Below are 12,829 nucleotides of genomic sequence, written 5' to 3' on the forward strand. Positions count from 1 at the left end.
ATACCTGAAACACAAGAAACCTTTCTAACAGCACTGTGTCATGACTACATAAAACCTGGTGTTGCTGTTTGACTGCGATCAATTTTTCTGACCTTGTTTACTTTTACTCTTTCTTTGTCATCGTTTTCTTTACTGATTTGACCCACATGCAGAATGACACTCAGGAGGCAGGAGAAAAAGTTTAACAAGTTTATTTTGACAGGTAGTGGATATTGAACTGGAACCGGGAGTGGAGGCACAGCACTGTACGGGAAAGGAGGATAGGTAAGTACTCTGAAGACAAATGGGGATTACTGGGAACTGAATTAAGATCTTTGCTTACTGTTTGATGAAAGTTGGTTGGAGTGGAATAATGATGCGGAGCCTGGGAGGACTGAATAGATGCTGCTGCAGAAACGATGAGTTTATCCAGAAAGATGGTGAGTACTCTGCTGAGGCTTTGGGTGAATTATCCAGATCAATTTTACTGATTTGAAGTTACCTGGTGAGGATTCGGTGAAGTAATTGGTGAAGGGTGAGCAGGGTTTGCTTGCCTGGAGATGTAGGTTTCGAGCTTTCAGCCGGAGCTTTATCCAAAATGGGTTTCTTCTGAGGCTAGAGTTCTTAGGCTGAGGCAGGATCCAAATTGAGGACTTAGAGCCAGAGCTGAAGGTCGCAGGGACTTGAGACCAGGACTTGAGGTTTCCTAGGAAGGAGCACATGAAAGGTAAGAGACTATGAATTTAACTTTAGACTGAGATCTCATAGCTTGGCCATTAGGAGTTACCACAGAGGTTAACACTCAGGCACTGGAGTGCTGACATCTCCAACTTCTTATACTCTTCCAGGTTGATGGAAATGAGGAACACCTGCTACCCTCCACACCAGAGGGTCTTGGCAGCATCTAGTGGTGAGTAAGTGTTAGCAGTAGGCAAAAAACAATACATGAAAACTCCCAGACTCCGACATCATCCCCCCCTCAACGGTTGCCTCCTGGCGGCCGAGAAGAGGAAGAAGGCAGAGAAGCAAGATAATCAGTGATTAAAGAAGGGTTGCACATGAACGACCTAGGAACCCAAGTACTGTCCTCCGGACCGCAGCCCTCCCAATCGACAAGCTATTGCCAGGCCCTACCCCGCCGACGGGAGTCCACTATCCGGCAGACCGTGTAGACAGGATGCCCCTGGAAGTCCCAGGCGGGTGGAGGGCACGGCAGGATGGCACAAAGTTCTGGTGAGAACAGGTTTTAACTGGGAGACATGAAAGGTTAGATGAATGCGAAGGCTGGCAGGGAGATGGAGACGGACTGAGGTTGGACTGACTATGGACTCAAGCTGGTAAGGGCCAATGAATCTGGGTGACAGTTTTCTGGACATGGATTTCAAGGGAATGTCTCTGGAGCATAGCCAAACCTTCTGTCTGGGTAGATAATGAGGAGCTGGTGAATGTTTTCTTTCTACGTATACCTTGTTTTGCTGGGCGGTGCGGTGGAGTGCTCAGATGGTTGATTGCCAGACCTGTTTATAACGGCTGATGTGATGATTTACAAAAGTGACTGCAATGTCCTTTTCATCGGCAGGAAACAGTAGGGGCTGGTAACCTAAAGAGATTTAAAAAGGTGAAAATCCTTTGGCAGAGGAGATGTGAGAATTGTGAGGGTATTCCACCCAAGGTAAATATTTGTTCCAATCTGAAGGGTTAACGGATGTAAGGCATCTGAGGGTTGAGTTGAGTTCCTGATTCATGCGTTCGGTTTGACCATTAGATTGCTGGTGGGAACCTGACGTGAGAGATACCTTGGCATCCAGCGCTGTACAAAACTGTTTCCATACTTGTGAAGTGAACTGTGGGCCACGATCTGAGAAAATTTATTGAGGAATGCCGTGCAGACAAAGACATGCTTGACCAGCAGCTGGGCCGTCTGGAGCGAAGAGGGAAGTTTCTTGAGAGGCACAAGGTGACAAGATTTGGAGAAACGGTCTACAATGGTTAGGATAGTAGTCATACCTTGAGATGCAATGTGGGACCAAGGTGTTTTTGGGATGCTGAGGGGTTGGAGCAAGCCTGCTGGGGGTTGGTTAGTGGATTTGTTACGTGCACAAACAGAACAGGCTTTGACATACTCTTTCAGATCTTTATGTACAGAGGGCCACCAAAACCTCCGAGAGATTAGGGCAATGGTTCGACTAGTGCCTGAATGAGCAGAAAATGTTGATGTATGAAACCCGTGGATGAGTTTTGAACGGACTGCTGAAATGACATAGGTGCAGTTGGGTGGACCAGTTCAGGGCTCAGGTTCCGATTGTTGGGCTTGGGTCACAATGCTCTCAATTTCCCAAATTAGGAAACCAACTGTGCAACTGGGGGGAAGTATGGTGGTTGGTTGTTTACCTGACTCATCTGGTCACTACTGGCAGGACAAGGCATCAGACTTCACGTTTTTATCTCCAGGTCTGTATGAAATAGAAAGGTTAAACCGGGAGAAGAACACAGACCAGCGAGCCTGACAGGAGTTTAACCGTTTGGCTGATTGGATATAAGCAAGATTTTTGTGGTCGGTCCATACCAGCACCGGGTGAACTGCACTCTCCAGTCAGTGGTGCCACTCCTCCAAAGCCAGCTTAATGGCTAGGAGTTCACAGTCTCCTACATCATAGTTTCGCTCTGTGTGGGACAGTCTGCGGGAGAAAAAAGCACATGGGTCAAACGTGCCATCCAAATCTGAACACTGTGATAATATGGCCCCTATGCCTGTCTCTGAGGCATCCACTTCTAAGGTGAACTGTTTAGCGGAATCTGAGTGCACTAGAATGGGTGCCTGGGAGAAGCTTTCCTTGAGACGGGAAAAGGCTGTATTGGCTTCTGGAGTCCACTTGAATTGTTGTTTGGTAAATGTAAGGGCGGTTAGGGGATCTGCGAAAAAGGCTGAAGTTTCTTATAAAACCTCAGCAGAAGTTTGCAAATCCAAGAAAACGCTGAAGCTGTTTTTGAAAATCTGGAGTGGGCCATTGGAGTACTGTCTTGATCTTTTCTGGATCGGAGCGAACCTGCCTACCCTCTAATATGAAGCCCAGGAAGTTGACTGATGGCTTGTGGAACTCTCATTTCTCTGCTTTAATGAAAAGTCTGTTCTCTAGCAGGAGTTGGAGGACTAAGCGGACATGACGTTGGTGTTCAGTTATGTTTTTGGAGTAAATGAGGATATCATCAAGATACACGAAAACAAAGATGTTTAAAAAGTCTCTTAACACGTCGTTTACCAAGGCTTGGAAAACTGCTGGAGCATTGCTGAGACCAAATGGCATTACCAGGTACTCGAAATGGCCAAGGGGGGTCTTACAAACTGTCTTCCATTCATCTCCTTGACGTATCCGGACCAGGTGGTATGCATTGCGGAGATCTAGTTTGGTGAATATTGTAGCGTCTTGGACTGGTTCAAATGTGGAAGATAACAGGGGAAGAGGATATTTATATTTCACAGTGATCTGATTAAGTCCTCTGTAGTCTATACAGGGACAAAGTGAACCATCCTTCTTACCTATGAAGAAAAACCCTGCCCCTGACGGAGAGGAAGACTGATGGATGATTCCTGTAGCTAGTGACTCTGAGATGTATCTTTCCATGGCTTCTCTTTCAGGATGTGAAATATTGTATAGACGACTGGACGGAAGTGGTGCCCCAGGAAGAAGGTCTATTGCGCAGTCTTAAGGATGATGAGGTATAAGTGATGTGGCTCTTGATTTACATCTATACCTGTTTTAAATCCAGGTATTCCTCGGGAACCTGTGACAGATCTGATGGCTCAGTCTCAACTGAATTGACCGAGGTGGAGATGGGTGAGGCAGCTCACTGTAAACAAACAGGTAAACACTTAGTGGACTATGACTCGATCTGACCTTCTGACCAGTTTGGATGGGGGTTGTGTTTGTGCAGCCAAGGAAAACCTAGAACCAGATTAGAGCTTTGAGAAATGGGGAAGACAAAAAAATTTATTTTTTCACTGTGGTTTCCAGATATGATTAGCTCAACAGGTAGAGTGCGATGGGTAATTCGGTGGAGTGTTTTCCCATCAAGTGCGAGGACTTGATGGGGTGGATCCAGGGGTTCTATGGCTATTTCAGCTTGTTGTACTAGAGACTGATCGATTAGGTTTTGTTCACACCCAGAGTCTATGAGTGCAGATAGATTTAATTGATCTTGGTTGAGTAGAAGGGTAGCTGGCAAGGTCAATCTAGGGGTCGTCCTGTTTATTTTTTGGTCTACCATCTCCCCTTTTAAAGGTGGCGGACCCTCTCTTTTGGTCGAACTGGGCAGGCTATCACATAATGATCTGATGATCCACAATGTAAGCCCTGGTTAGACTGCCTGCGCCACTGGTTTTCTTCAGGTGATAACCGGGTGCGCCCTTACTGCATTGGTTCAGGTTCAGGGGAATTCACACTCATCTGCGGGCGTGGTGATTGTGACGGGACAGATGGATGGGGTCTTTCAACCACTTGCTCTCTTCTTGAACGCTTTCTTTCTCTCATTCGATTATCCATCCGAGTGGCCAGGGTGATATATTCATTCAGAGTTTTGGGCTCGTCAACCAGAGCTAACTCATCTTTCAGAGACCCATCTAGGGACTGGAAAAAGGCTGACTAAAGGGCACAGGAGTTACAGCTAGAAGCTGCTGCTAAGGTACGAAATTCAATAGAAAATTCAGACACAGGTCTATTTCCTTGTTCCAGCGCCATCAGTCTACGGGCCACACTTGTTTGGTCTAGATCCAACAAGAAAGTTTGTTTAAACTCTTGGATAAATTCATCAAAAGAACAACCAAATTGATTACAGTCTGTAAATCTTGCTTCTGCCCAACGAATCGCTTTTCCAGTTAATAAAACTAAGATGAATGCTGTTTTTGCATCATCATGGGGGAAAGACTGTGGGGAATGATTAAACACCAGTGAACACTGTAACAAAAATCCTCCACAACACAACTGTTCTCACCAGAGAATTTTTCCGGATTAGGGGAGGTGATGTCACGGAAGTACGGAAGTTGTTGGGAGACCGGAGGTGAAAATGGTGACTCGACGGCTCCCTCTGGTGTCTGGGATGACCCGATGTGAAGGCATTTGATCTAGGTGTTGGTTTGAATGTCGTTGTTGTTCCAGGAGGGTATGAAGTGTGGATCTATGTGATTGGATCTGGAGGCTGTGTTCGGCTAAATGCCTCCTGAGTGTCTCTGCTGGGTCAGATTGCCCTGAGTGTTTTGTCATCGTTTTCTTTACTGATTTGACCCACATGCAGAATGACACTCAGGAGGCAGGAGAAAAAGTTTAACAAGTTTATTTTGACAGGTAGTGGATATTGAACTGGAACCGGGACTGGAGGCACAGCGCTGTACGGGAAAGGAGGACAGGTAAGTACTCTGAAGACAAATGGGGATTACTGGGAACTGAATTAAGATCTTTGCTTACTGTTTGATGAAAGGTGGTTGGAGTGGAAGAATGATGCGGAGCCTGGGAGGACTGAATAGATGCTGCTGCGGAAACGGTGAGTTTATTCAGGAAGATGGTGAGTACTCTGCTGAGGCTTTGGATGAGTATTTGGCAGTTGAATTATCCAGATCAGTTTTACTGATTTGAAGTTACCCGGCGAGGATTCGGTAAAATAATTGGTGGAGCGTGAGCAGGGTTCGCTTGCCTGGAGATGTAGGTTTCGAGCTGTCAGCCGGAGCTTGATCCAAAATGTGTTTCTTCTGAGGCTAGAGTTCTTAGGCTGAGGCAGGATCCAAACTGAGGACTTCTTATACTCCTCCAGGTTGATGGAAATGAGGAACACCTGCTACCCTCCAAACCGGAGGATCTTGGCGGCATCTAGTGGTGAGTAAGTGTTAGCAGCAGGCAAAAAACAATACATGAAAACTCTCAGACTTCGACATTCTTTCCATTTAAATCCTGTTTTTCAGCCTTCAGTTAGGTTGTTAATTAAAACCAGAACTGTGGTCATTCATTACTTCCTGTAGTGATGCTCAACAAAGATGATGTAATGCCTTTATAACATAACATGTTATGTTTTTGTGTTTGCATGTTTACATGTAAGTAAAATAATATTCCATTGTGAGTATGTCAGTTGCTCACCTGAAAGATGTGCTCGTTTCTGCGATGAAAATGGTCTGCATAAAACAAATTGAGCAGTTATCGAAAGTATATATGTGTTTTAGATCATATATAATGATAACTGCTTGATCTAATTTAATGATCCAGGCCCCTACCTGTTGTAGATACTCATGAGGACTGTTGATAACAGAGCGACAGAAAAAACACAATTATTCACCAATCCAAACAAGAGATATACAAAAACAATACCCTAACATATTCAAATAGATAAGTTATTTTGCCCTGATTACCTTCAATTTGACTAATATTTGCAAGTTATTCAAATATTTCTGAGGAACTTCAGTGTGTAGAATCTAAGGCAGGAAGGTGGTGAGGAATGTTACTGCTTTCATAATGGCTGGTAAGCTTGCTCATTTAGATTTAAGGCTTTCAGAAAGAAATAATACACCTAAACTCATGTGGACTGATAATACACAATCTTTAGGAAACCACTTATGTCAAAGGCCAGTCGAGAAAGAACATTGTCGTACCTCTTTTTGGATGGCATATCGTGCGGAGGAGGAACAGCAGCATAAAGCCAATGATAAACGAAGAACAGACAGCAATGACTGCCAGCGGAGACACAGATTTGCCATCATGGGTGTATTTCTCTTTCCCTGTTCATAAACAAAAACAATACATATTTTAGCACAATTTTCAGACAAGAGACCACCATACAAGGCAGTGTTCAAAAATGTTTTGTCCTTCTTCGTACTTGCTGGAGTTCCATAAAATCATGCACAAACATGTTGTTAGTGGATGGTTTTTTTTGAATGTATATGATTTGTAGCAATATAAGGGAGTGACAGCACTTTAAAAACAGGAAACTTTGCGTGTTTGAATATTTCTTTAAAGTGGAATATAATGAGGTACATGTCGGTGCAGCAGATTGTTATTGGCAAAACATGGCCGGCATCTATGCTTACTGGAAATAAGCTTAGCTCCTGGATGTCTTGTAAAGTCTGTATCTTGCTACTCAAAAACCATAAAGAAATCATTTTAAATGTGAAAAATCTTTCAGCTACAGAATCTGGCTTACTATATTAAACACAAAGCACAGAAAAGCCCCTTAATTCTTCTCCCCCCCAAAAAATCTACCTTTCCTTTTATCTAATTTAAATATTTTTTGGTGTGTCTCATGAAAACTGAAATAATTAAAATAGTCTATGTTAAGGGTCACAAGTGATTTTGACATCTTTAAAAAATTATGTCTTACATGACTTCTGTTGACTCACCAAACAGGGTTTTAAATCAAAGCCAGTATCGGCAATAACCGTCAGCGTGGCTCTTGCTTGGTATCACCAAGACAACATATCAATGTCTCGTACAGCACACAGAAACTGCCCATGCTATAAAACTTAGTCAATAAACACAACAGCTGTTATCCCCAGTTTACCTTCCCAGGCACTGAACTCTAAAACAGACTGCAGCTGAAGGGAACCTAGCAACAGAGATAAAATCTCAGTTTCAATGATAGTCATGTATATTTTATGTTATTTCCATAACTGCTTGCACGACTCAGCTGCTGTGCAGAATAATGTTTCTGGTGCAACATTGTAACAAATCCGACGGCTTTATCATTTGGAAAGTATCACCTCCCTTACTTACGGCTTTACCACACTCTTCTACCTTTGGCATGAAGCACAGTTCACGTGTTTATCTTAAAGGATTCCCAAAACCAACCTACACTCTGCTCCTTTCCGCCCTCCACCCACCTGTCCCCAAGCTGGCCACCACCAGAGTGAACTGGGCCTCGTCCTGCTTCTTCGTCACGTTGTTGAAGGCACGGCACATGTACTCCTCAGTCTGGGCCAGCTTGTAGGACAACACCTCCAGCCGCGGGCCCTCGGTGATGATCTGAGTCGCATTGCGGCTCTTGGAGATCCAGACGTAACTGTTGGGGGGGTTGGAGTCAGCCTGGCATTCGAAGTACACCAGCTCTCCAGGATTGATGGTGAACACCTCCCCTGTTCGTAGGCCCTGGCCGGAATTCACCTCCAGGTTGTAGGGGCCATCTATGTGTAGGTCAGGGAAACATGGCGATTTCATTTGTTAAATACATTCAGATATCTATATCCTAATGAACAGTCTCATTCTAATGCATGATAGGAAAATTTTAGATCATTTGTTTACATCACTTCAATAACCAATGAGTGGGTTTGACCAACCACCATTTTTATAATTATGTTTCACACAGTGGTATCAAAACTAACCCTTGGGGCTTATATCCTGATGTGTTCCTGCTGATTCACTTGGCTCAATTACCTCCTTAGCATAACAGGTTCTGCAGAGTTCTGCTGATTATTTATTTAAGTTGGGTTTGGTAAGCTAGGGCAGCATCTGCAACAATCAAGATAGTGGCCCTCAGAGAACTGGACACTACTGGTTTGGAGCAACTAAGGTCAATGAGACTGAGGAGGCAATATTTTTGGTTTTCTTTTAATCCAGTTGTAATATTTTAAACCAAATTTCATAGTAAACTTTCAATATTTTACAAAAAATGCTTCTCTTCAGCAGAAAGAGTTCTTTCTGCATCTATAGACCCTTTTTTAGATATTCATAGTATTTTTTTTTCTTTGAACGGAATGACAGTGACAACCTATGAGGCAAAAACAAAAAGAAAAACAATTAACATTCATGGTTGTTGTAGTCAACGCATGCATGAGGCTGGTAAAATCATATTTGAAGATATTAAAAAAAGACTGCACAAACAAAACTATGGAACAAGCAAAACAGAGCAAAATCTGGAAGACACCACGAACCATTAAGGGGAACAACAAAAGGGAAGTTAGTGGAAATTGAACGCCTAACTACTGGGATAACAATTACTGGAGAGAAGAAGGTGATTGTAATTTACTGGATTTGCTGCTGCTGCTGTGGAGGAGAGCATGAACAGAGGAGATGATGGGAAATGTCTAAACTGTCACAAAATAAAGACAGAAGGGGACCAGGCAAAAACAAGAGTTATTAACTGAACCTTAAAAACACCTGAATTCAGTTTCAACATGCAATATATGAATATAGACGTAACAGATACACAAAATGGACAATCATAGTCCAACAGATTAGGACAGTGACTTTTCCAAAAGCAAGAGTGACCACTGCAAACTTGGCCAGTGGGCCTATTTCAAAATTTCTAAGCACATTATATTATACGCCGCTCCACCAGTTGACCTTGGTTAGCTGGTTGTTTTCCCAGCAGTTGTATATGTGGCTCTTCCTTATTAACAAGGCATCTGCAAATCTTGGTATACCATCGAAGTTATATTTTAATGTCTGTTTAAAACACTGATATGAAATTGAGACTTTTTTGGGAGAAAACTTCCATAACCCCCTTGCATTTTTTAAACCACTTCTAACAATTGAGCAATGACACAACCAGCATCACTGCACCGTTCTTATTTTTACAAAATAAAAAAATGAATTAGTCAAAACAAAATGTTGCATTCTGTTTTGACTAATTCATTTTTTACCAAACTTCCAAGAAATGGCACACAGCGTACCATTCCCGGCTGTGCATTTGAATTTTATTTTTTTGCATCTATTTGAAGCTCAGCAACTGGGTCATCTTCCTGTATCTGTTGCTACCTGGCAATTCTCTGTATACATGCTTATATTGCTCTGAATTACTGCTACTGTATGATTTTCACTCACTGTCTTAAGTTCAGCTGTGCTTACCTTTGGGTTTGTCACCCAGAGGTCATTTCATCAGCATTTGCCAACCATCAGTCATGTTCAACTATCTCTCTATCAGTTTCTTATTTTATTTTATTTTATTTAAGAGGTTTCAGAATCATCTTCTATAGCCAAAATAAATACCCTTCATGTTGTATAGTGCTGCATAGGATGGGTTCTGGGCTTTATTGGTAGAGGTTTGTTATGTTTTTGAAATGTGTACACAGACAAAACACAAACAACTCTGTTACATTAAGAGGAGCAGGAAAAATTATTAACTAGTCTCACCCAGTGAAACTCGAGTGACAACAGGCAGCAACAAAATAGTTTGTAGTTTTATTAGCTCTTTTTTTGACAAGACTCAGTAACTTCTCCATTTTCAAAAAAGATACTATATCTACATACAAATCTAGGAGATTATGAAGGAGGTATCAAATAGCAATGTTGTTACGCCTTACATTTAAGGAAATAATGAAGTCAAATGAAGCCATGGTAAAAAGAAAGTAATCCATCTTAAATGGGGATAAAGCCTTTTTGTCCTCAATACGGATCTGTGTTTAACTGAGATTAGATATTTGCCCTTACCCAGTCAGTGCTTCCAGTCTGTTTTTATTGACAGAAACAGATATTTTGGCCCAACCAGAGTATCTGGAGAACAGCCTTAATAGCCTGCCTTAGGTCAGGATCGACGCAGTTAAGAAAAGCTACTATACAAATCTGATGCACCTGACTAGCTTAGCTTTATTATTTATTTCAAAACATATATCTGATTCAACACACACAGACGCAGTCTTCCATAAACTTATGTCTTGCTCCTTAATGTGGAGCAGTTAGCTAAAGTGCTAGGCTAAAGCTAGCAAGTTCTTTCTTTGTTTTGATATGACTTATTGATAAATCAGCTTGTGGAACATTTCAGTGCAGTTAATAGTGTGAACAAACTTACAGAAAAGGTTGTTTTCCTGAGTTCTTTGCTCTGAATGTTACTAACTAGTATTTCTAGTCTGGGGATATATGAACACAGAGCAGAGCAGGTGACATACAACACACAAATAAGAAGCTCCACCAGTCAATACAGTCTCTCCTTCACTGTGAACAGTAAAAAATACTTTCATTGTTAGTGGATTTAAGACATGCACACAAAAATATGCAGTGTTAGCCTGCACAGCTAGGTAGCTAACAGTTTGTTAACAGCTGACATACCAGTCTAAATGCCTTGATCCCATATATCAGTTTGGATGTGTAAAATATTTCAAAACCCATTTAATCTTTTTCATCTTTGCTTGAGAAGTGAACATAGTGAAATCTGTGTTGTGTTATTTTTTGCACTGAAAATCGAGCATTACCTTTCCATAGTGTCACCATAGTATCACCTCCTAGCTTTACCACACTCTTCTACTGTTTGTGTTTTTCTTCTTTTTTGATATATAATAGGCACAACAGACTATCTGGTAATGAACTGCAATATGAGTGTCCAGTAAGATACTTCTCAGCCAAACTAATACAACAGTAAGTGTTGGAATTAAGTTTCCCCTTCAGTTTCAACCATCCCACATCCCCAGCTGATTAAAATGTTGATTAATGTGAGATTAAGTGATTTAAGTAAATACTGCACATTCGAGTTGTAGCGGTTTTGTTTCAGCAGTGGTACACGAGCGGAATAAGTGACATGTTTGAGGCGTTAATGTTGCAAAATGTTCAAAAAGTCTGTGGTAGTGATCAAATAGTGTACAGTCTTCTAAAACAAAAGGCTAGTAATAATGTCAAAGGGGGTATTAGTATAAACAGAGGGTGCACTTCTGGCATTTTTACCATGACTGTATGTGTTTATATCAGAAGTGATGCTTCAAACTTTCCACAACAAGCAACAATAGAAAAGGGAAACTTCACCTATTTTCAAGTGAAAGAAGAACAAAAACATTGAAGCCTGAAAAGCATGTGACTCTTACTCTTAAACACCCAATAATCTTGGTTGCAGACATGTACCAGGACACGTTTGGCCTTAAGGGAAATGCATATCTCCCTACTCTAGTTTCACTGAAAAGGAGCAGCTTGGCTAAATCGACAGGTAAAACACTCCTGTGCACAACACATCAAGCCAGCCAATGATGCTCTGTGGTCACAAAAAAACAAGGTCTATCATTTTTTGAAACACTAGGCGAGTCCTTAAAGTCCACATGGATGTCATGAGACTGCATCATTATAATATAATTTTTTATTTTTGAATAAGTTCTCCTAATGGTAACATGAATTGTGACTTCAACAAGTCATGGAAGCTGTTTTGAACCAATAACTTTGGATCTAAAGGGGTAAACCAAATGACAAGTAACGTGGAAATGTCCAAGGTACTATGTTTCTTTATCTTTTATTTTGCGGAAATGATTACGTATTCAAATTAATTCACAAATTAGACTCTCTGTTACTTCAAACTCACAGGAGCAGAAGAGCTTACACTGCAAAAAAGACAGCAGAGCCCTATGAGACAAGTCTGCTCTCATGCAAATACATTCCCCTAAGAGAAATGTGTTTTCAGTTGACAGGTAGTCTGAGTTCAGGAAAATTTACTTATGGTATGATCAAACTATTCAGAGGAAATTTGCAAAAAAGCAGACATAATATGTTTAGGGTTTGCACTCAGAACATTAACTTTTGGACTATGAACACATATTTGTGAACACTATTATGGGAAGATGGTTAGAATTACAGTTAGTGAACAGATCTGCTGTGGTGCCTAATTCTAACTTTCATGCAAACTCCAAATACTGTCAAATGAAGTTCATAGTTATATATTGGTGCTTTTGGTTAACACAGATTTTTGTGCATTTCCAGCGCAGGAACCTTTTCTAGGAACCAGAATAGTTTTCTGGGGCGATTCTTTTACACCACTGCAGGAACCAAAGCCATATCATATTACCATGGCTAAAAATATATCCTGGAAAAACAGCCCTTGTTGGAAGGTAATACTTTTGAAATTATTCTGAAAGAAGGGTTTTGTAGTGAGAGGATGCCAGCATTTTTTTTTCCCCAGTAATCTACAT

At 41.5% G+C, this 12,829-nt stretch overlaps 1 protein-coding gene across 2 annotated transcripts in view; it reads right to left on the minus strand.

Annotated features, from left to right (window-relative positions):
- hepacam2 (HEPACAM family member 2) overlaps nucleotides 1-12,829 on the minus strand; it is a 31,518-nt gene that overhangs the window by 10,730 nt on the left and 7,959 nt on the right. The window contains exons 4-8 of one of the 2 annotated variants that reach the window (XM_047383268.1): nucleotides 7,835-8,134; nucleotides 6,611-6,736; nucleotides 6,236-6,257; nucleotides 6,102-6,136; nucleotides 4,704-5,837 (exon numbers count right to left, since the gene is read on the minus strand). In XM_047383268.1, the coding sequence (XP_047239224.1) occupies nucleotides 5,806-5,837; nucleotides 6,102-6,136; nucleotides 6,236-6,257; nucleotides 6,611-6,736; nucleotides 7,835-8,134 (515 nt within the window). In that variant the 3' untranslated portion in view covers nucleotides 4,704-5,805. Of the gene's footprint in view, nucleotides 1-4,703; nucleotides 5,838-6,101; nucleotides 6,137-6,235; nucleotides 6,258-6,610; nucleotides 6,737-7,834; nucleotides 8,135-12,829 lie in introns of those variants that run through there. The other variant, XM_047383267.1, reaches the window with a different exon arrangement.

Source organism: Girardinichthys multiradiatus, chromosome 13, assembly GCF_021462225.1.
Source record: "Girardinichthys multiradiatus isolate DD_20200921_A chromosome 13, DD_fGirMul_XY1, whole genome shotgun sequence".
In the NCBI taxonomy this organism is placed as follows: domain Eukaryota; kingdom Metazoa; phylum Chordata; class Actinopteri; order Cyprinodontiformes; family Goodeidae; genus Girardinichthys; species Girardinichthys multiradiatus.